This window comes from Hypanus sabinus, chromosome 3, assembly GCF_030144855.1.
Source record: "Hypanus sabinus isolate sHypSab1 chromosome 3, sHypSab1.hap1, whole genome shotgun sequence".
Classification (NCBI taxonomy): domain Eukaryota; kingdom Metazoa; phylum Chordata; class Chondrichthyes; order Myliobatiformes; family Dasyatidae; genus Hypanus; species Hypanus sabinus.
The window spans coordinates 48,079,863-48,101,828 of NC_082708.1; the positions used below are offsets into that span (position 1 = coordinate 48,079,863).

At 40.2% G+C, this 21,966-nt stretch overlaps 1 protein-coding gene across 2 annotated transcripts in view; it reads left to right on the plus strand.

Moving 5' to 3' along the window:
- Positions 1-1,270: 1,270 nt before the first annotated feature.
- The window catches only part of LOC132391289 (radixin), a 78,043-nt gene continuing 57,347 nt past the window's right edge, over positions 1,271-21,966 (plus strand). The window contains exons 1-2 of one of the 2 annotated variants that reach the window (XM_059964257.1): positions 1,271-1,602; positions 3,033-3,098. In XM_059964257.1, coding sequence (XP_059820240.1) covers positions 3,087-3,098 — 12 coding nt within the window. In that variant the 5' untranslated portion in view covers positions 1,271-1,602; positions 3,033-3,086. Of the gene's footprint in view, positions 1,603-2,829; positions 2,904-3,032; positions 3,099-21,966 lie in introns of those variants that run through there. The other variant, XM_059964258.1, reaches the window with a different exon arrangement.

A 21,966-nucleotide genomic window follows, 5' to 3' on the forward strand; every position in this document is an offset into this window, starting at 1 on the left:
GTACGTGAACAAAAATAGAGTAGTTCTTTAACTGAACTGACCGAAGGACTGAGTGGGAAGTATAGAGTGGGTAAATTGAATCCTGCCTATTGCTGCGAGTCTGGAAACAGCTGGCTTCAAGGCTAAGCACTCTCAGCCTGGTTTGTACTTGGATGGAAGGCTACCATGCAATACCAGGTGCAGTGGACATAACTTGGCAAAAATTGGGTACAACTGGGCCAATTTTCCTGAAAATCTTTCTTGGGTTTTGTTGAACACAATACAATTGTGCACCTTATAGAACTACCACCAGTTAATAACTGGTCTGAAAAGTTTATACTATTAACAAATTTTATCAGAGATGCTGAATGACAGTTAATTTATCATATGACTAGGTGGCAAGGAGACTTGCTTGAAATGTTAACTGTTTTGCTCTCCACCTACGCTGCCTTAACTGCTAATTTTTCCCAGCACTATAAATTTTTTACTGAAGTAGTTAGACTGGAATCTGCAAGACATCATTTTATGGCAAATTTAATTTACATCTGTAACAATTGTGCTGTATCTTCATTTCATTCCATGCCCTTCAACAGTCAGCAAATGCGCCTTGTGAAGGTCATTAAGAGGGTACAAATCATACGGCAAATTTAAGAATTATGCACGTATCTGACCTCGCCAGAATTTGCAGTAGCATTTGTCCATGCGATAATAACGGGTGCGAATAGCCTTGTTCTTCTTTTGACAGCAAGTTATTGTCCATTAATTATGGCTTGCGCAGTCGGAACAGCCTGCGGTGCCTAATTCCACGCTTGTGACGTGCGGCCCAGCGAACTTGAATGAATGAGTCTGGGCAGGCCAAGTTAAGGAAACTATGTTCGTATTACTTAATTAAGAAAATTAACGCCATCTGGGATTTAGTTATCTGAAACCATTTTTTAAAGCAGTGAAAGCTCTTTTAATTATGCTCTTGACAATTACTGTCTATTGGAAGTGAACACGGGGATATACAAGTATACTAAGAAATAATAAATGTATAATTTTGTGTTTTATATATATTAGAAAAACAAAGACGATGATCTCAATTGGCAAATTCTCCGTATATAATGAAACGTTTAAAAAATCTGCAATGCCCGCTTGCAGATCCCATTTTACACATTCGCGGCAGACACAGTTTGGGTTTTTAAATCCTATTAGACAGTCGTTATTGAGTCTAAATAATGAAAATAAATCAAATCGCGTCTTTCCCTGGCTTGGAAGTGAGTCGAGCCGAGCCGAGCTCTGCAGCGGGACTCAACGTTGGCAGTGCGCTGTCGCCAGTAAAGCGCGGGTCATTGGCGCAGTTCCCTCGGTCAGCTCTGGCACCGCTGCACCGTCTCATTTTACAAGGAGAAAGGGGGGAAACGCGAGCGAGGCAGGGGGCACGGGCAGGCAGCGCCATGTAGAGGACGGCGGCTCTGAGATGTGTCAGAGCGGACCACGCCTTACTCTCGCTGGCGGCCATGTTGCGATCCTCCTGCTGAACATTGCATCGCTTCATCAGCAACAGTAGAGAAATCTGAGGAGGGCAATTTGCTTGGGAGTTTTTCTCACGTGACCTCTAAAGAGGTCAGTTTATACGACCAGGTAAATTTTGCTTCTTTTTTTTTGCCTTACTTCTAGAGCAATACCAGTCGCGAATGTGAGGAATTCCCTGCTCTAATGTTTCTTCTCCCTGTTTCGGGCCTTAAGGTATTAATGAAGGCCGGGTCCAGGCCTTATCCGCTACATTCCTCTGCTCAACTTCTTCAAATGAATGTGGAAAATATTCCAATACTTAGATGAGAGGCAATCTTTTTAATAATTATATTACCTTCGACTGTTCATTTTGCGAATCGTTGAACTCTTAATTGGTAACATTGCGTCTATTCTGGTTCAATATTGAAACATAGTAACTAACCGGTTGAGTAAGACTTTGAACTGCAACAGTGGAATGAATGGGAATATTTGCGGCCAGTGGAACAAAGGGATCGTATATCGGGAATATGATTTGACTCCTACTGCTGCACCTTAATTTTTCGAACTATAGGTTTAAATGAGAATGATTATCAATATTGTTTGCAAAATCTTTTAAGCTATCCCTCCGTCTGTTGTATACGTGTAAATGCTTCACATGGGTGGAATTAATTCCTTCGGGTCGGTACTCAACTGCTTGTGAGTTACTGGTTTAAACACAGTGGACTGAAAATTAACTTTAATAGTGTTTTTTTTAAAGCATGCATTCCTACACTATCGCAGCAAGGAGTATGTAGTCAACAATGCGGTATTATTCCGTTCGTGTATTGAACGTACTGCGCTAACGTTTAAATCGTTTTCTTTGCACCTAATGTTATCTCTGTAGAATAAGATTCGTAAGATTGTGAGACATTTGTTAATTTTATATTAGCGTCCATATTTAATTACTAATTTCAATAAATTTGACACATTTTGCTCTGCGGATAATTTGGTTGCGCTTCTCTTCCCAAAAAAAGCTGACATCGGTGCGTCGGCGTCAAGTAGTAACTTAGTGTTCACTCCCGATAATCAAACTCAACAAGCCATCGAATCGCAGAGAATAATGAAAATCCCGCCTTCCGGCCCCACTGATTGGTTTACTAAAACCGTTAATAGTACCAGTTATGTTCTGACCAACCACAGTTAAAGGTTAGGGGTAGTTATAGTGGCGGCTGCCGCTGTCAATTACATTGGAGGCGCCTGCACAAGTGGTGGTGAGGCCGGAGTTGGAAATCCCGCCTTATCATCTTCCTCATTGGCTTTAGAGGCTGTCAATCCCGTCATTTAACGTGTTGCTTGGCGGTCTGGTGGTTTTCTCCATAAACGTTGCAGCTGCCAATCACTAAACGGGAGAGGGTGTGCAATTGGTGTTGGTTGAGCTGGGCCACTGAATGGTAGAGTGATTTAATACGATACAGTACAATGCAATTGTCGATATCTTGTTATTACAAGGTGATCTGTAAATAGACAAAATATGTACTTAATGCTTTGTATATAATCCCCTTCGTTTGGTGTATTAACAGAGGGATTAGACCGACCGCACCGAGCTAGTCTGCTACCAAGGGGGTGGAAGCAAAATGCCGAAGCCGGTAAGTAAATGATGGGTATTTACCTGCACTACTTTTAATGTATTTAGCAATGTAATCCTAAAATGTTACACGTCTGAATGTTTTTCAAAAACTGTTATTGAATATTGATATTCTGTATTTGGGCGACGGTTACTATGGGGTGTGTGGAAGGGGTGAGTTGAAAATCCTGACTGTTATGGAGATTCTGTTTAAGAGCATAAGAAATGATTCGGGAGTTGGCCATTCTACTCCTTCGTTTCTTAAGATCATGACTAATCTCTACCTCAGGCCATCTGCTGCCCTAACCCCATATTTCATATTTCTCTTGATACTGCAAGGAAAAACGCCTTAAATATATTCAGTAACTGAAGTTTTGCATGAAGAAATATCTTCACAACTGCCCTGGATGGACGATTACCAATTTTGAGAACAAGATACCTGATTCTAGGCACCCTAAATCACTCCTGCATCTGACCTGTTGAGTTCTGTACTAGTGTCCTTTTTCCCTCAGTATTATTTGTGTATTATGTTTAGTCGAGGACTTGTAACACAAGAATTGTTCTGCTTTTGGAGTCTGAAGAGTAATCCAGTTTGCCTTGCCTTTTCTTTCCATATTTCATTGAAATGTTTTCTTGATAGCAAGTTCTCTTTAAGTGCAATGGAAACTAATTTCACAACCATTCTGTATGGTACAATTTTGAATCCAAATCTGGTTTTTATCTGATTCTTTTGCCAATTTCCCAAAATCTATATTAGTCAGTAATTTAGTCACTAAACATGTTCTTATTCCTTGTTCTCTCTATAACTGTGCATTATTTAAAATGCATCTATTGCTGTAGCTTTCTGTTAGCCTTCTGTACTGATGATGGTTCTCAACCCCTCTAGTCTGTTCAGGCAACTATAATACTTGAACTGTTTTGGTATAGGTTCCAAATTAGGATACTATATTCCATATTGGGTCCAGCATGGTCTTTTGTACTCTATACCTTGTTTTACAGATTGATACTGATGATCAAAGTTGAGTTAAGATATTGCCTTGGAGTTGAGAGCTGCAAGGACATCCTTTGTAACGCCAGGCCATTTTCCCACATTGATTACACTGTCAACACGTACACTTGTCCCCTCATCTAGAAATGTAATTGTTTTTTCTTGCTTTCTTCATTTGTTGGCCAAGTAGCTGTTTTAGCTAGCTTGTAGTTTTAAACTTCTTGTCCACTTACAAAGCTGTAATGACAAAGTGTGATGTTTTTCTTTTTTTCAGACAAGGATTTAATACTGGCTTTGTCCTAAATTTCATAGATCTTTTAATCACTGTTTATTTTCATGCTGCTTTCAATCAAAGATGTATTTAATGTGACTGAGCAACTTGCCTTTTTGAGTACCCCCATTTTAAAATATGATGGGCATTGAATGAGAGAAATTTTATTCTACTACAGCTTTGAGGTTTCCTTGGTATGTGGACGGAGCAGATTCTGAGCAATTGTTTATTATTTTGTAGCAACTAAACTAGCATTAAATTACTATCACTTTCTTTCTGTGTGTGTGTTAATTTTTGTAGCAAATACACAAACTATCTATTGTTACTATATTTGCATTCCTCTTTCTACTTCTGCTGAAGCCTAGGTTAGCTCTTGAATCCTGTCTTGTATCTTTATTCCAAACTATTGAGTATTAAATCAATGCCTTCTTGTCTATGGAAAGGCTGAAATTAAGTACTGTCAGGCACTGCTTTGGGTTTTAAAGGAAATTATATTTTAGTAAACAGTAATTATTTTGTGTATTGGTGTGCTTTGTGATGAAATGAGCAATTCGATTTGAAAGAATTATGGAAATATAATGTCTTGGGCATCTGTAGCAAGAGGATATTTTTAAAACTGGTATTTGAATTTTATTAGAAAATGTATAAGCAAAAATAACTGTTCAGCTTAAATTGGAGATTTAATTGAGTTGATTTTGAAGCATAAAGGCACGTTTTAATTCAAGTAATGCAGGTAGAATAATATATGATGCTTTGTATTTGAGTTAATAACCTGAAACACCAACAAATCTGAGTTTGTTAGAAAGGGTCGTTTACTCATTACTGTAAAATGTGGTAAAATTCTCTGTACAACTGACATTCTCCAGATTGCAAGTGCTTTTTCAATGCATTGTTTATTTGGGTAGAATAGCATAACTTTTGTAAGATACATTCTGAAATGACTTTTTGGGTGCGGTCAGGATCTTTACATTTGTGCATACAGTTTGTTATGACAACCTTCAGGTCAGATAGTGGCTGATTCTGATCTAAAATAATTGATTTAATTTAGTTATATAGATCAGTTAAGAAAAGTTGGAGCAATAAGTCTACATGATTTTCATTCATGACATTTTCACTGTGGCCTGCATAATTTCATTTTACCTTGCTCCTAGCACCAGCTCCTCTGCCTCACAAGTAAACCATTTCAAATCTTTCAAATCCTGTGGTGATTTGAATGTTTTTAAACAATTCCATTTAAAAGTTAAAACTGTAAATGATATAATGTTTGTTCAGAGGAACCAGCGATTAATGTGAATAGTGGAAGCTTTTTCTTTGTGTGTAATCTTATAATTATGCACGTTTGATTTAAGTTGAACTGTAACATTAGTATTTTTTTTTAGAATATTATTCTTGATCTGGACCTTGTAGTCTTTTGTGCATATTAAATGGGATGACCCAATAATAATTGAAATTCTAATACTTTACTGAATTCTTATTTCTCTCTAGATCAGAGAGCTTAAAAATAACTAGGTAAAACTTAAGTTTGCTTCTTTACTTACCATTGGTGTTTAATTTTTATTCGGTACTTTTTTTAAAGAAAATGTTTATTAATTAAGTTGTGCTTTATCCTTGTGTGTTTGTTTGAGCCTTCCTTTGTGGTTAGCCATTCTATTAGAACACTTGCTGAATGCTAGGGATCCCATTGTACTGATGCCCGGCATCAGATGGCATGTCTTTGGCATAAAGACTTAAATCTTCCTTTGAGTTTAGTGGCAAGGGCAATTTGCTTCACTTACTGCAAAATGTTGGACATGGGACTCATTGAGTACTTTGTCATTTTTGGATGAAATCCAATGGATTTTCGCTGGTTTATCTGAGATGAAATTTTTTTGTCTTGAACTGTGGCGACAAGAGACTATTGATGCTGGAATCAGGGGCAGCGCACAGTCCTCTGGAAGAACTCTGGGTTGAGCAGCATCAGTGAGAGGAAGGAAATTGTCGATGTTTCAGAGGTGCAGAATTTCAGTCCAAAATGTTGACATTTTTTTTCTCTCACTGATGCTGTTCAGTCTGCTGAGTTTTTCCATCAGATTTATTTGCTGTTGAAATGTTATGCATGGACCTGCCCGTGTATTTGTTCCATTTGAGAATATTTGATGCTACTTGTAACAAATTTTGAGATTCTTATTTTTCTTGAGGCTTTATTGTATGGTGTATTATTGTATTGTAGTTGCATTCACTTTCCTGAATAAAGAAAGTGCATCACAGAATCAGAATCGGGTTTATTATCACCGGCACGTGGTGTGAAATTTGTTAACTTAGCAGCAGCAGTTCAATGCAATACATAATCTAGCAGAGAGAGGAATAAATAAAATAAAACAATAATAAATTAATCAATTATGTATATTGAATAGATTATAAAAAAAGTACAAAAACAGAAATACTGTATATTAAAAAAGTGACGTAGTGTCCAAAGCTTCAATGTCCATTTGGGAATCAGATAGCAGTGGGGAAGAGGCTGTTCCTGAATCGCTGACTGTATGCCTTCAGGTTTCTCTATCTCCTACCTGATGATAACAGTGAGAAAAGGACATGACCTGGTGCTGGAGGTCCTTAATAATGGACGCTACCTTTCTGAGACACCGCTCCCTAAAGATGCCCTGGGTACTTTGTAGACTAGTGCCCAAGATGGAGCTGACTAGATTTGCAACTCTCTGCAGTTTCTTTTGGTCTTGTGCAGTAGCCCCTCCATACCAGACAGTGATTCAGCCTGTCAGAATGCTCTCCACGGTACAACTATATTTGACATGCCAAATCTCTTCAAACTCCTAATAAATTGTAGCTATTGTCTTGACTTCTTTATGACTACGTTAGTATGTTGGGACCAGGTTAGATCCTCAGAGATCTTGGCACCCAGGAACTTGAAACTGCTCACTCTCTCTGCTTCTGATCCCTCTATGAAGATTGGTATATGTTCCTTTGTCTTACCCTTCCTGAAGTCCACAATCAGCTCTTTCGTCTTACTGACGTTGAGTGCCAGGTTGTTGCTGCAGCGCCACTCTACTAGTTGGCATATCTCACTCCTGTACGCCCTCTCACCACCACCTGAGATTCTCCCAACAATGCTTGTATCATCAGCAAATTTGTAGATGGTATTTGAGCTATGCCTAGCCACACAGTCGTGTGTACAGAGAGTAGAGCAGTGGGCTAAGCACACACCCCTGAGGTGCGCCAGTGTTTATTGTCAGCGAGGAGGATACGTTATCACCAATCTGTACACTGTTGTCTTCTGGTTAGGAAGTAGAGTATCCAATTGCAGAGGAAGGTACAGATATATTCTCAAATTATTGTGGGGTAGTTAAATTCATTTACATTGTATCTTGTTGCCTTTTAAAGGGAATGCAATTCAGTATTATTTGCTTTTTTATATTGATCTGAGAAACCTAAAATGTGTTTCAAGGGCATTTACAAGTGGGCAGTAAATACTGGTGGCTTCTAGAAAACAAGCTTAATTTTGAGGTCATAACTAGAGGTAGGGTACCTTTTGATAAAACTGCACCTGACTTGCATCTTGGTGATATATTAATGTTTTTTTAAGTGCATTGCTGTTGAAACAGTGAAGCTAATCATTTGAAGTAGTGGTTGAAATAAGTTCAGGTTTTAGTCTTTAGACCATGAAGTCTATTGTATAGACTTGAGTTCTTGATGTTTAAACACTGTCAGTCTCTTTAAAATAAGTGAGCTTCATTTGATGTCTGCTTTCAATTGGAAGGGGGAGGTGAGGATGATCCAGATTTTTCAGTTTCTTACAATAAACTTTAATTGCTGGAAGGTGGTGCTTTACAGTGGGAGTGGAACGGAGGACCTTGTATTATGTAAGACCCATATTCTTGTCACAGAGTTAATGATAGCTTGGAATTCTGTCTTTGCAGTCGCAATTGTACCAGTGGAATGGGTGGGGGGAGTGTAATGGAAATCTTGGTTCTGGACTGCAGACACTGAATATTGATTACCATTAGCATAATTAGCTCTACTTCAATAGGAAGCTGTCAGAGGTGGGAAGTATTGGAGCAAGATGTTAGGCAATGTGTGGGCTTGCTTCACACTGCAAATACAGATCCATAGGAAAAATAAATGAGTTTGTCTTTCCTTGGCAAATATCCTCAGTACTAAGACCCTGTTGAAACTGAATTGTCTGTAATTGATAGACTATATTGCTTGTATGCCCATTTCTGATTCCTGAAACGTAGCTTCCATTTAGAGCTCTGTCTTGAAGAGATTAGCAGGGATCAGGGACCAGTGCAGCACTACGTGAGTCATTTGACCTACGATGTTTTCCTGATCTTAATGCTGGTTTATACTAAATGTCCTCCTTCCATCCATATCCCTCCATTCTCTTCATATTCACGTGTCTATCTGAAAGCTTCAAACTCCATTGCTTCCATTACTACCCCTGGTAATCCATTGTAGGCACCTACCACTGTCTGTATTTGTATAAAAATAAAACTCTGCACAATACTCCCAAGTGCAGTCTGACTAACGTTTTGTGTAGCTGTGGCTTCGCTTCCTTACTTTTTGTACTGAAGGCGAGTATTTGATATGCTGCCATTACCATCCTATCTGCTTGTGTAGCTGCTCTCAGTGAAGGGTGGCACAGTAGTGTAATGATTAGCATAGAGCGTTACAGCACCAGTGATCTGGGTTCAGTTCCCATGTAAGGAGTTTTTATACATTCTCCCCGTGACCACGAGCTCAGGTTTTCTCCCTACGATCTATAGGGTTAGTAAGTTGTGGGGATGCTGTGGGTGCTGGAAGCACAGCAACACCTGCGGGCTGCTCCCATCACATCCTCTGATGGTGTTGGTTATCAATGCAAACAGCACATTTCACTGTATGTTTTGATGTACATTTGACAAATGAAGCCAATCTTTATATCTTTGCTGTGGACCTGGACCCCAAGATTTCAATGTGACACAACCCTACTGTTAACTGGGTAGTTCCTCCTCCCATTTGACTTCCCAAAGTGCGATATCTCTCACTTGACTAAACTCCATCTGCAACCTATTTGCCCATATCTGTAACTGATCTGCACCTCACTGTTTTCTTTGGTAGCCCTTTACATGGTTAACAACTCCAGCTATCTTGGTATCGTCAGCAAACCTGTTAATCCAGCCACTTGCATTTTCATCCTGATCATTGATATACAGGTTTCCCCTGCTGTTCGAAGGTTGAGAGTTCCTATGAAACAGTTTGTAAACTGAAATGTTGTAAAGCGAAGAAGCAAAATACCATTAATTTGTATAGGAAAAATTTTTGAGCGTTCCCAGACTCAAAAAATAACCTACTAAATAACACATAAAACCTAAAATAACACTAACATATAGTGAAAGCAGGAAAGATATGATAAGTATACACCCTATATAAAGTAGAAATGTTGTATGTATGGTGTAGTTTCACTTGCCAAACTCGGGAAGGCAGCAAGCCAAAATCGATTTGGAGAAAAAAAAATCGGCACGTACACGCATACGCACATATACACATGCGCAAACAACTGCCCACGCAAGGTTTCATGGTCATGGTAGTAAACACGTATAAAGTGGGCGTCTTTTTTTTTGTAAAAGCGAAAATCCTCTTTGGTTAGCAAAAACAGGTGCTAATGTAGGTCTTTCGTAACAGCGAGCTGTCGTAAAGCGAACGCCCGAAAAACGGGACATCTGTACATGACAAACACCGATCCTTGTGGAACAGCTCTGGTCATGGACCTTCAGCTGGAATATCAGCTTTCCACCTCTGCTCTTCTATGGACATGCCAGTTCTGAATTTAATCTTGCAGTTTTCACCCTGAATCCAATGCATCTTTGAATCCGTTTGTCATGAGGAACCTTGTCATGTGTCTTACTAAAGTCCAGGTCATCAAACATTCAAGCTCATCAAACGCCTTGGTCACCTGCTCAGAAAAGTCAATCAAGATACAAGATGTGACCACTCCATACAAAACCATGCTAACTCTCTCTAATTGGGCCATGCCCTTCCAAATGTGCATAAATCCTATCCTTCAGTATCCTCACCAATAGCTTCTCTGCCACTGACAAGATGCTCACTGGCCTATAATTATCTGGATTGTCTCTATTTCCCTTGTACAAAGAAACACCATTTGCTACTCTCCTGACCTCTGGGGCCTTGCCTGTGGCAGATGGACATCTCCAAAGGTATTCTCCAAGTCATCATTACAACTTGCAGGATCCATACTGATTTTTACAACCATTCGAAGTACAGAAGGTAGCACTGAGGATTGAGTCCATGTGCCATGAGTATATAGTAGCCCAGCATAAAAAGAAGTCCTTAATCACAACAAACTACCATAAGCCTGTCCCATCATGTGTTGCCCCATCTGTGGAAGATTTTGCAGTGCCCTCATTGACCTCTGATAGCAAAGATCTAGAGTGGAAACAATTACTTGGCCTAACTTTTTTTTAAAAACAGTGAAGCTAATGACAGTAAGAATGCTCAAAGACTGATCTGCTTTGGTATTTCAGGATGTCCTGAAGTATTTTACAATTATGCTTTACTGATTTTATTTTAATGCTGGAAAAGCAGCATGATAAAATCCTAGAGCTATTTCAGAATGTTGAAGTATCTGCATTAATGTTGAATGAGGATGAATTGTGTTGGATAACTCTCCTTCCGGTCTTTGAAATGGCGCAGTGGGATCTTTGCATTTGCTTGAAACTTCACTTTACATTTAGTCTGAAAGACTGTACTGCTGTGTAGCACCCTTTCTGTTCTATACTGGAATCATGACTTTTCATATTTTCATATTTTTCAAATCATATTTGCACTTTTCTCCAGTGGGACTTGAGCCCAGAACCTCTAAACCACATGAATTTTCAAATTGTGGTCAATGTAACTTAGCTGATTGCTAGTGATTTTAAAAGTACAGTGACTTGTTTCCTGTATTAAAACTGTGGTTAAATTTCTGTAAGACTTTTTAAAAAAAAAACCCTGTTAATTTTGTTAATTAAACACAGGTGCATCTCATCAAAAGCAGCAATTGTATGGTAATTCTGCCAGAGCTTGTTAATTGTGACTGTGCTCAGAGATGGATTTGTGAATGCTAACTTTGAAGACTTATTTGAGGAAATCTCTGCCCAATTACAATCAGCATATGTATAACTTGCATCACCAGGGGCCCAACACAAGATCATTGCTGTACCATGATAAGGATGCCTAGACTGTATTTCAGGAAATCTGATCATTTGGCTGTCCTACCTGCCCAGGCAGCAGGTAAAGAGCATGGCTGTAGAGGTGAGGACAACAAAAAGATGGTCACAAGAGCAAACAAGTGGCTGCAGGATTCCTTCGAGCTGGAGGACTGGGCACTGTATAAGGATTCATCATGAATACATCAGTTATTACAGACTTTATAAAAACAATCATAGACAAGTGTGTCCCCACAAAATCATTCCGTCTTCCCCAACCAGAAGCCCTGGATGAACCATGATCTTTAATCTGCTGTGGGCCAGATCAGTGGCATACAGGTCCAGCGACCAAGTAAGGTACAAGAGGTCCAGATACAATCTCTGGAAAGCCATCTCATGGGTGAAGTGGCAATCCTGGATTAAACCTGAATCACTGAAGGATGCTGGACAGCTGTGGCAGGCCTTGAATGCTATCACCTATTACAAAGTGAAAACAAATGACATAGGTGACAACAAGGCTTCACTCCCTGATGAGCTCAGTGCTCTTTCTGCTTGCTTTGACAGTCAAAACATGGAGGAACCTTCTCAAATCCGACAGCCTCCGCATCCCTCGATGACCCTGTGATTTTAATCTCTGAGGCTGATGTGACTAGCCATCAAGAGGGTGAACCCATGGAAAGCACCTGGCCAAGTACTAAAGATCTGTGCTGATTAACTGGCTGGAGTGTTCACCAATGTCTTTAGCCTCTCGCTTTGGCAGTCTGAGGTACCCACCTGCTTCTAGCAGGCTTCAATTGTACCAGTGCCTAAGAAGAATGTTGTGTTGTTCTGCCTTAGTGGCCATCATCTACTGTGATAAAGGGCTTTGAGAGGTTGGTGATGAAACTTACCAACTCCTGTTTGAAAAATGATTTGGGTCAGCTCCAATTTGCCTACCGGAGCAACAGGTCCACAGCAGATGCCATTTCATTTACTATTCACTCAACCCTAGAACATCTGGACAGGGGCAATCCATACATTAGGATGCTCTTTATTGACAATGGCTCCACATTCAATACTAACATCCCCTCAAAAGTGATAAGCTTTAAGACCTTGGCCTCATACTTTTTCTGAAGATTAAGCATGACATCCAAAACTTTGATAAGCTTCTTTAGATATGTGGTGGAGAGCATATTGACTGGTTGTACCACTGTCTGGTATGGAAGCATCAATGCCCTTGAATGGAAATTCCTACATAAAGTAGTGGATATGGCCCTGTCCATCAAGGTAAAGCCATGTGCCCAGTTACTTGCATTGCTGTCTTTTTAGGTTCAGTAAGCCTTGTGGAAAAAGGGTAAAGCCATCCTCCCCGTTGAGCACAGTTACATGGGTGTTGTCACAGGAAAGCAGCATCCATCATTGAGGTCCCCCACCACCCAGGTCTCGCTGCTGTCATCAGGAAGTAGGTACAGGAGTTTCAGAACCCACACTACCAGGTTCAGAGCAGTTATTACCCTTCAATCATCAGGCTCTTGAACCAGTTGGGATAACTTCTCTTGCCTCTTCACTGAACTATTCTCACAACCTATGGACTCACTTTAAGGACTCCATCACATTTTCTCTATTGCTTATTTTTTATTATTTTCATATTTGTCCACCCTCTTGGGTGCAGACTTTCATTTATTCTATTATATTCCATATATTTAGCGTGTATGACCTCAAGGAAACTAATCTCAAAGTTGTATGTGGTGACATATGTCATTTGATAAATTTACTTTGAACTTTGAGCTAACTCTTAATTCAGTAGTTTACATATTACAACTAACAACTGATCAATGTACTTGATGAATTACTATATCTACCAAGTAGAGTGGAAGAACCTTGCATGCATCCATAAAAGTCATTTCTTCACTTTAGCACATCGAGGTAGTACAAGGGGGAAAAAGTAATTACAGAATACAGAACAGTGTTAGAGTGTAGCACAGGCAGATAATAAGGGGCAGGTCCACGATGAGGTAAATTGTGAGGGTCTATCTTGTCATGATTTCAGGCTTCTGCCCAGTAGAAGGGGAAGAAAGAGAATGCCTGGCGTGGCGGGGGGTGGGGAGGGGGCTGTCATTGAGGCTTCACTGAGGCAGTGACAAGTATAGGCAGTCCATGGAGAGGAGGCTGTTTTCTTGATGTGCTGAGCTGTGTCCACAACTCTTTGCAGTTGCTTGCAGTCTTGGGCAGAGCAGTTGAGATGATGCTTCCAGATGGGCTGTATTCTGTAGTGCATCTATGTGCCGCGGGGACGGACGGACGGACGGGGGGGGGGGGGGGGAGTAAAAGTGAAGCTCGACAAGGATATGCTGAATTTCCTTAGCCTCCCTAGAAAGTAGAGATGCTTATGTGGTTTCTTGGCCATGGTGTCCATTTGGTTGGATCAGTACCAACTATTGATGACCGCTGCTAGAAACTTCACTTTCTTAATCTTCTTGACTAGCACCAATGCATTTTAAGTGCTATTTGTATAACATCAATTGCTCTTTAGAATTTTGCCGCATGAGAATTAAGTTTGGTATGTATCTGTTGGTGAAGACAGATATTGTCACATTGTGTGAATGGCATGAAATGAGTATGTCTAAAGTTGATGTACTAAGGTTGCCACTGGGAGAGTCTTGCATCCTTCCCTCATTGTTGATGATTGTTTGTGGGGGTGGGGGCAGAAGGGGGATTGTCACAAAGTGCCACCTACTGTGCACTTGTTGATTAGTAGAAATCAGTAATGAACTGGAAACAACTGGGTATTGATCATTTGTGAACCACATGTTTGATCTTCCAGAAATTTCTTTAGATAGTGTTTTCTTTAGATAGTGTCAATTTCTTTAGAAATTGAGCCTTTGTAAATGCTGCTTATTTTGCCAACAGGGACAAAACCATAAAGAATTGCTTGGAATGGTATTGAAGGTGACCAAGTCAGCAGATTGCTTGTTAAATTTATTGGTGGTTGTGCATTACTGACACAGGTTTATTATAATGATTGTGCTACTGGAAGATATGGTTTGTTTTTGAATATACTGTATGTCCTTGAATGCCACTTTGTTGCCTGACTGCACTGAATTGGCCTGGTAGGCTGGCTTACATCATAATAATAATAAAAGATAAATTCCATCAGTTAAGTGCCTTCCAATTGCACTCAATTATTGGTAAATTGCTAGCAAGTGCTGTCATAGTTCTGTCAAGCTGTATGTGCTCTCCAATAACTTGCTGCTATTTCACTAATAACATTGTGTAATAACAGCATCCTCTCAATAAGACCAAGGAACTGATTGTAGACTTCAGGAGAGGAAACCAGAGGTTCATAAGCCAGTATTCATTGGAGGATCAGAGGGGGAGAGGGTCAGCAACTTTAAATTCCTGGGTTTCACTAATCTCAAAGGACCTGTTTTGGACAAATCATGTAAATAAAATTGCAAAGAAGCACTACAGAGCCTCTACTTCCTTAGGAGCCTGCAGAGATGTGGCATGTCATCCAAAAACCTTGGCGAATTTCTATAGATGTGTGGTAGAAAGTGTGCTGCCATTACAGTGTGCATCACAGCCTGGTGTGGGAACACCAATGCCTTTGAGAAGAAAATCCTACAAAAGGTGGAGGATTTGGCCCAGTACATCACAGATAAAACTCTTCCATCCATTGAGCACATCTATGTGATGCATTGGCATAGAAAAGTAGCATCCATCATCGAAGATCCTCACCACCCAGCTGTTTTCTCACTGCAGCCATCAGGTAGAAGGTACAGGTGCCTCAGGACTCACATCACCAGGTTCAAGAACAGTTATTACCCCTCAACCATCAGGCTCTTGAACAAAAGAGGATAACTACACTCATTCTACTTCTGGTGTTCCCACAACCGATTGTCTACATTAAGAATTGTGGATCTTGTTAATTCGCGCTTGTTATTTATTGTTATTTATTTATATTTGTACAGTTTGTTGTCCATTGATTCTGTTTACAGTTACTGTTCTATAGATTTGCTAAGTATGCTCACAGAAAAAGAATCTCAGGGTTGGTTCTATGTGCTGTGTATGTACTCTGATAATAAATTCTACTTTGAACACTTATTAGTAATTTTCACACCATTGGTGTGCAGTAAGTTCTGTGTGTACTGTTGTTCACGTAGATCATTCTGACAGTCCCTAAACTCATAACTACTTTCTAAAAGGACAAGGACAGTTGTTGCACGAACACATGATCACTTGGAGGCTCCCTTCCAAGTTACATAAAATGGCTTGGAAATATTTTGCCATTCCTTCCTCACTGAGTCTAAATTGGATCTTCTGAAAATAAGAACTATCATCTTATTATCTTTTATGTATTGTCAATGAATGTTTGTCTTCAGGAGATACCCAGATCGCAAAAAGAATAAATTGTATTGAGGTGAGTTGTTTTGGTTATTGTGTAGTGTTTGGACTACCAGACCAGTAATCCAGATACTTGAACAAACAAAGCGGGGAGAGGTTCACATCTCACCACAGCAGCTATGAAATTTAAATTTGGACAATAGTTGGGAACTGGGAGAGGGGTGGTGATTGTGGAAATAAGCTAGTAATGATAACTATGATAATCTTCCAGATTGCCCCTCATTTTATATATAAAAAAAAGTTTTTGGAAGTAGCCTAGTAAGTCATTCAGGTGTATCAGTATAACTTCTGTTTGAACAGAAAGGAATAAAATGGAATGGGCTATTTGCGGTTGATTCAGATACCTGAACGTGGAGTCAGCAAAGTTGATTTCAGTTTGGATGACCTTGCAAGGTCTTTGCAAAGGTCTGGTGCCTTGTGTCTATATTAGGAGAACTATTCAACAGCCTAATATAATACTCTCATTATCTAGCCTTGTAGACAGTGTGCTAGATCCAATCGCAATCCTTGGTTGTGCCTTCTCTCAGTGGCAGGTCAGACCCACGTCTCAGTATGGGAGGGAGTAGCATTTTTGGTCTTCAATAACATCTCCAGACTCCTTGGAGACTCATGACATCTGGTCAGACATGGGCAAGGAAACTTTGAGTGCTATCTACTGTCTTCCCTCAGCTGATTGATCAGTGGCTTCTATTGTTGAACCGTGCTGAAAGTAGCAAGGGCACACAAGGGGATTTACAGTGACTGGCTTGCGCTACCACAGAATGAGCTGGTTGAGTACTGAAGGATGTAGCTGCCTTTCTGTGTCTGCTGCTGATTGTGAGTGAAGCAATGTTTATGATAAACCTACATGTTCCCCCAGTTTGCCTGTGGCATATGCATCTGTTTCTGACAGCATTGGTAGATGCAACCACAGAGTCTTTGGAGACAAAATCTTGCTCCGTACAAAGTTGCCCATCATTGTGTTGTGTGGCTCAATGAACTTGCTAAATTGGATAGTCCGAGACAGATTTAGCAGCTCAGAGCTAGGCATCCATGAGGTCCTGTGATCATCAGCAGTAGAAATGTACATCATAACAAGGTAGTGCTGGTAGCAGAGCCATTGTCTCACAGCTCCAGTGGCCTGAGTTGAATACAGACCTCCAGTACAAATTGCCTTGCTGTGTACCTGAGTTATAGAATCTAGAGGAAATTGATGGTATGTATGGTGAATGTCTGCATCTCCAAGTCTGTTCTCTTGCTTCTCCCCCCCCCCCCAGTGTTATGAATCTATAATCTATTAGATCTTTATGATTGCCTTAGTTTCAAGCCCAATTGCCAAAAGGATCTGAACTTTTCCAAAGATTAAGGGAGCTAGGGCTTTACTCTTTGGAGAGAAGGAGGAGGAGAGGAGACATGATAGAGGTGTACAAGATATTAAGAGGAATAGACAGTGGACAGCCAGCGCCTCTTCCCCAGGGCACCACTGCTCAATACAAGAGGACATGGCTTTAAGGTAAGGGATGAAAAGTTCAAGGGGGATATTAGAGGAAGGTTTTTTACTCAGAGAGTGGTTCTTTGTGGAATGCATTGCCTGAGTCAGTGGTGAAGGCAGATACACTAGTGAAATTTAAGAGACTACTAGACGGGTATATGGAGGAATTTAAGGTGGAGGGTTATATGGGAGGCAGGGTTTAAGGGTCGGCACAACATTGTGGGCCGAAGGGCCTGTACTGTATTGTTCTATAACATTTACCAAAGGAAGGAAAAGTGTCAGTTTGTCTCTGTGGGCATTTGCATTCATTGGATTCCTTCTGTATTTAGCTGTTGTTCAGGTGGTTTGATTGTAGATGGGTTTGAATTGATGCCTATTCACATGCATTTTGTATGGGGAAACAGCTGCCTTTTAACCTTTATTGCTTACTTTTTAATGAGAACTGGACATGTACAGGAATTGTATTATGGCTGGGAACGAGATGATGGCTTTGGTCTTTCAAATATTTTGTTGGAGAAACTAATTCCTATTGGTATTGGACAGTGGCTTAAGATTCATATTTTGGTTGAGTTAAGATGTGCTTTTATCATACCATTTGCTCATAAACAAAAATATGCTCTTTAATGCTTTTTTTCCCCAATATAAGTGAGTTAATGGGCTTGTTTGAAGTTTGCTATAAAATGAATTGCACCAGAAAAGGAGATGGCTGTTTGGAAAGGATCTTACTTAATTATTGCTGCAGATGTTGCGTTCAAGCCCTATATTTTGTAACTTAATGTAACCTCTTGGGTCATAAACCTATTGAACAAAGCTATTTTGAAATTTGGAATTCCATGTGCTCCTCACTTAACTTTCCTTCGAGAATAAAACTAAAATAATAGCACAGTTATTAAACAATAACGCTGCTTTTTGATACGTTTCTATTCAAGCAATCTGTAGTGTCTTTGGTTGCACTGGAGTCCCATTAGCAGCTTTCATAATTGCCTGGATGACCTTGGTGTAAAACCCAGCTGGAAAGCTTTGGGACTGTTTTCACAGTGTATTTGCTAGTCAAGATGCATTCACAGTACAAATGTGCAGCATGTCTAAGCAATTCTGTTTGATTCTTGTTAGGGAAATCTGCACTACAAGGGCACTAGAAATCTGCAGTAATTTTAGAACTTGATGCTTAAATAGAGAATGGGCAATATATTAAAATATCTACCTGGACATGACAAGCTCATTACATTAAACCAAGCAGTCCTGAGCTTATTTTTGCCAGCAGTAGTATTGTATCACAAAAGCATAATTCAGTGCTTTTTTTTTTCAATGAAGTATATGGAAGTACCAACTTTATTAAAAGCAATATGTTGACAACTATAATTATGGTCATATCCTTGAAAAATATACAAAATGCGAGGGTGTCCACCTTAAAACACATAGAATAAACTTTTATAATGAAGTTGCTATTATGCATTTTGGAGATATTTTGCTGGTAGCTGCCTGTCTCCTGTTTTAGTGATAACTGCATGATAAACGGTGATTTAAATGAACAATGCTTAATTAAACCAAAGAAACTGTAGGGAGAAGATAACGCTTATGCTTTCACCTCCATGGGAAGGTGGCTTTTTTTCTTCAAGACATTGACTAAATGAACGTTTTTTGCCCCAAACTTCTCTGTGTATTCAGAGATTTCTAGGTCAAGTGACACAACGGAATATCAATCAGTCTTGCAAGAGGAGGGATATTGCAACATAATAACTATACATTTTCTCTACTTTGTCATTATCTTAAATATTTAGGTTGACGCTTTTTAGATAGGAGATTGTGTCTGTCATAAATCACAAGATTTAGACGATGGTGTGCTATTTCCCATTGCTGTTAGACGCTTCGCTGTGCCTTCTAATGATTAAGGGTGGCATTTCATTTGTATCTCTTGTAGTATGCTGCTCCTTTTTGGCTATGTCTTTATTTTGCCCCTGATCCCAGTAGAGTTGAGAATAGTTTTAATTTGTCAACCTGTAAATGTCTGAGACTTTTCATAATCCCTTGTGTTATTGTGGAAGGCAAGAATACTCACAGGGCTGACTGGATAAAATTAAAACAAATGTTAGAAATACTTGTAGGTTGATCAGCATCTGTGTGGGGGATGGTGGTGGTTTGGGCGGAGGTAGAGTGTTTGATAGCTGACATTCCAAACTAGATAAGGGGTTAAGAACCTGAAATATTAATTCTTTCTGCCTCTACAGATGGTACCTGACCCCATGTTTTTATTTGGTTGTGTAACAATTTTCAATACTTGTGACTGTGGCTTAGCTGTGGTACTGAATTACTACTTCACATTTCATCTTACAGATTTTTTTTTGATTTTTATTCACCTGTTGTTTCTCTGCTACTTGTCTCCTGGGATTGCTGAACGTAATTCTGTCTCCCCTCTCCTTTGCTTCGCCTTGTTCACTCTTGATGGTATCAAAAAATTTTTTGGGCTTTGAAAGCTGTGCCATAAACCATCAACTTTGCTTCCCTCCCCCGTAGTTATTGATGGGCCTGTTGAAATGAGAACAGGAAATGATGGACATGTTCTTACTTGCGGCTTTTTCCCCTTCCCTCCTGAGGCTTCTGGCTGTATTAGAAGTTCATTATCAAAGTGAAGTGGCAAATCTCTGCTGTGCCTCTCTGACTCCTACATTAGTTCTCCTTGGTTGGCTTCTGAGTGGCTCATGTATCAATGAGTGGAGTGGAAATGTGCTCAAACTATTGTATGCCTGCAACATCTCTTGGGCTTTCCAGCCTGGGGTGATGGCCGTGAATGTGTGTAGCACTGAACCTTGATTCAGAGTTGTCAAGTTGATGTGTGAGGTTTGGACTTTAGTACTTTAGGGAGGGGGGGGGGGGGAAGTTTGCTTGAAATTATTTCAGGAGATTAAGTAGTGCAGAATTCAATAGAGGGTGAAGTGGTATGAGAGCAGGCGCTGCACTGCTGTATAGATGAGAGAGACTGCAGGGAGGATAAACTTACCTACAGGACAGTGACGTGTGAACTGTTTTAAGTTTGGAGTGAAAAACATTGTAGTGATGGGGGACAATTTGTCATTCTATTCAGTTAGGGTCTATTCTGTAGGCTGTTCTCTGGTTGATACCATCGTGAGATGCATCTCAAGAGTTGGAGAGTAACTTGGAGTGAAAGATCCAATTTGTGTTGCAGGAGGAAACCAATGACTATTGTATTTCTGCCTGAGCCCTATGGGAGTCACCAACAGTGAAATAGAGGCTGAGATATTGGTGTAGCAGAAATGAATTTCAGCTTTGTATGGGTCTGGTTAGAAGCAAGGTCTCAGCAAATTAAATGGGTTGGTAGCAGCTTTCCCATCAAGTCCAACGGAAGGCAGGGTTTCCCACTTGGTCTTCGTGTGCTGCATAGAACTGGGCATGGATGTGGACAGGATGGGTGATGCCAGGCAGGTGGAGTACTCTGATCAAATCCTCCCTGTACATTGGATGATGTTGCAGTCTTCTGAGTGGATCCACAGTTGGGCCACGGATCTGCAGCCAGTTTGAGTTGTCATCGAGGGCCAGTCAACCACGTGAACAGTGAAGCCATGCTTTGGGCAATGGAACTGATTAGTACTCCATTCCCTTCACGTGCGGCTACCTGAAGGTGCTAGGCTGGTTCAGAGGTGTATGTATGACTAAAAAACTGGTTTGAGTGGTCAGCCAAGGTGAAACAAAAATAGGAATTGTGGGAGCAGTGCTCCCTGTCAATAACTGGTAAACACCTGATCAAATGCACTTTTCTGTTTTGCTGTACTTGGTGCAGGTGTAGCCCACTCATTGAATCTCTGCTTTGGCGGTCATCTGAGCCATCTTCTGGTGTTTCTGGGAATCTGAGATGGAATGGGTTGTGTGGGTAGCTATGTATATTTCCTGGAGAAAAGGGGCAAAAACATATCCAATATTGCCTTTGTCCTGCTGGTACCCTTTTTTATGTGTGTTTGCAAAAGGCTATGCTGAAACCAAAGTGCTGTGTCATCATGTGCAAAAGTTTCGCCTGTCTGTATTGCGAAGGTTAGGCCTGGGTCTGCTTTCATGCAGTGACCTAGGCAGCTGTCACACTAACTATCCTTTGGGGAAGAGGATTTTTAGAAAAACATCTTGACTGCAAGTCTAGAAGTTGGTAGTCTCCATGGAATGTTCCACTGATCAAAGACATGATGTGTTCTGTAGGGTGGATCCCTAAGCAGACTATCCAAATCATCAGGCAGAATGCCCCATCACCAGAACTTGCCAATGAGCATCAAGACTTCTCTTGACTGGTTGTGAGAAGGGATCTCTCTGTTGTGTTCTTCCTGTGCAGTCAGAATCTTGCTCTTAAGCTGGCTGCAAAAAAAAAGTGTCTTCCACCTTCTTTTAAAACTGTGTATTTGCATTAGAGGTCTGGAAAAGGATGCGTTGCCCTTATTAATCATTCTGAGTGGAGGACTGTCTGATCTATTGGCTGTTCCTCAAGGCACACATCAACTGCTGCTAGAATTTTTTTTGTTTGATACCTTTGAAATGACTGGAGAGGATTCAGAATCTAGTTTCTCATTGATATGTTGTGAAAGTTGTTTTGTGGCAGCA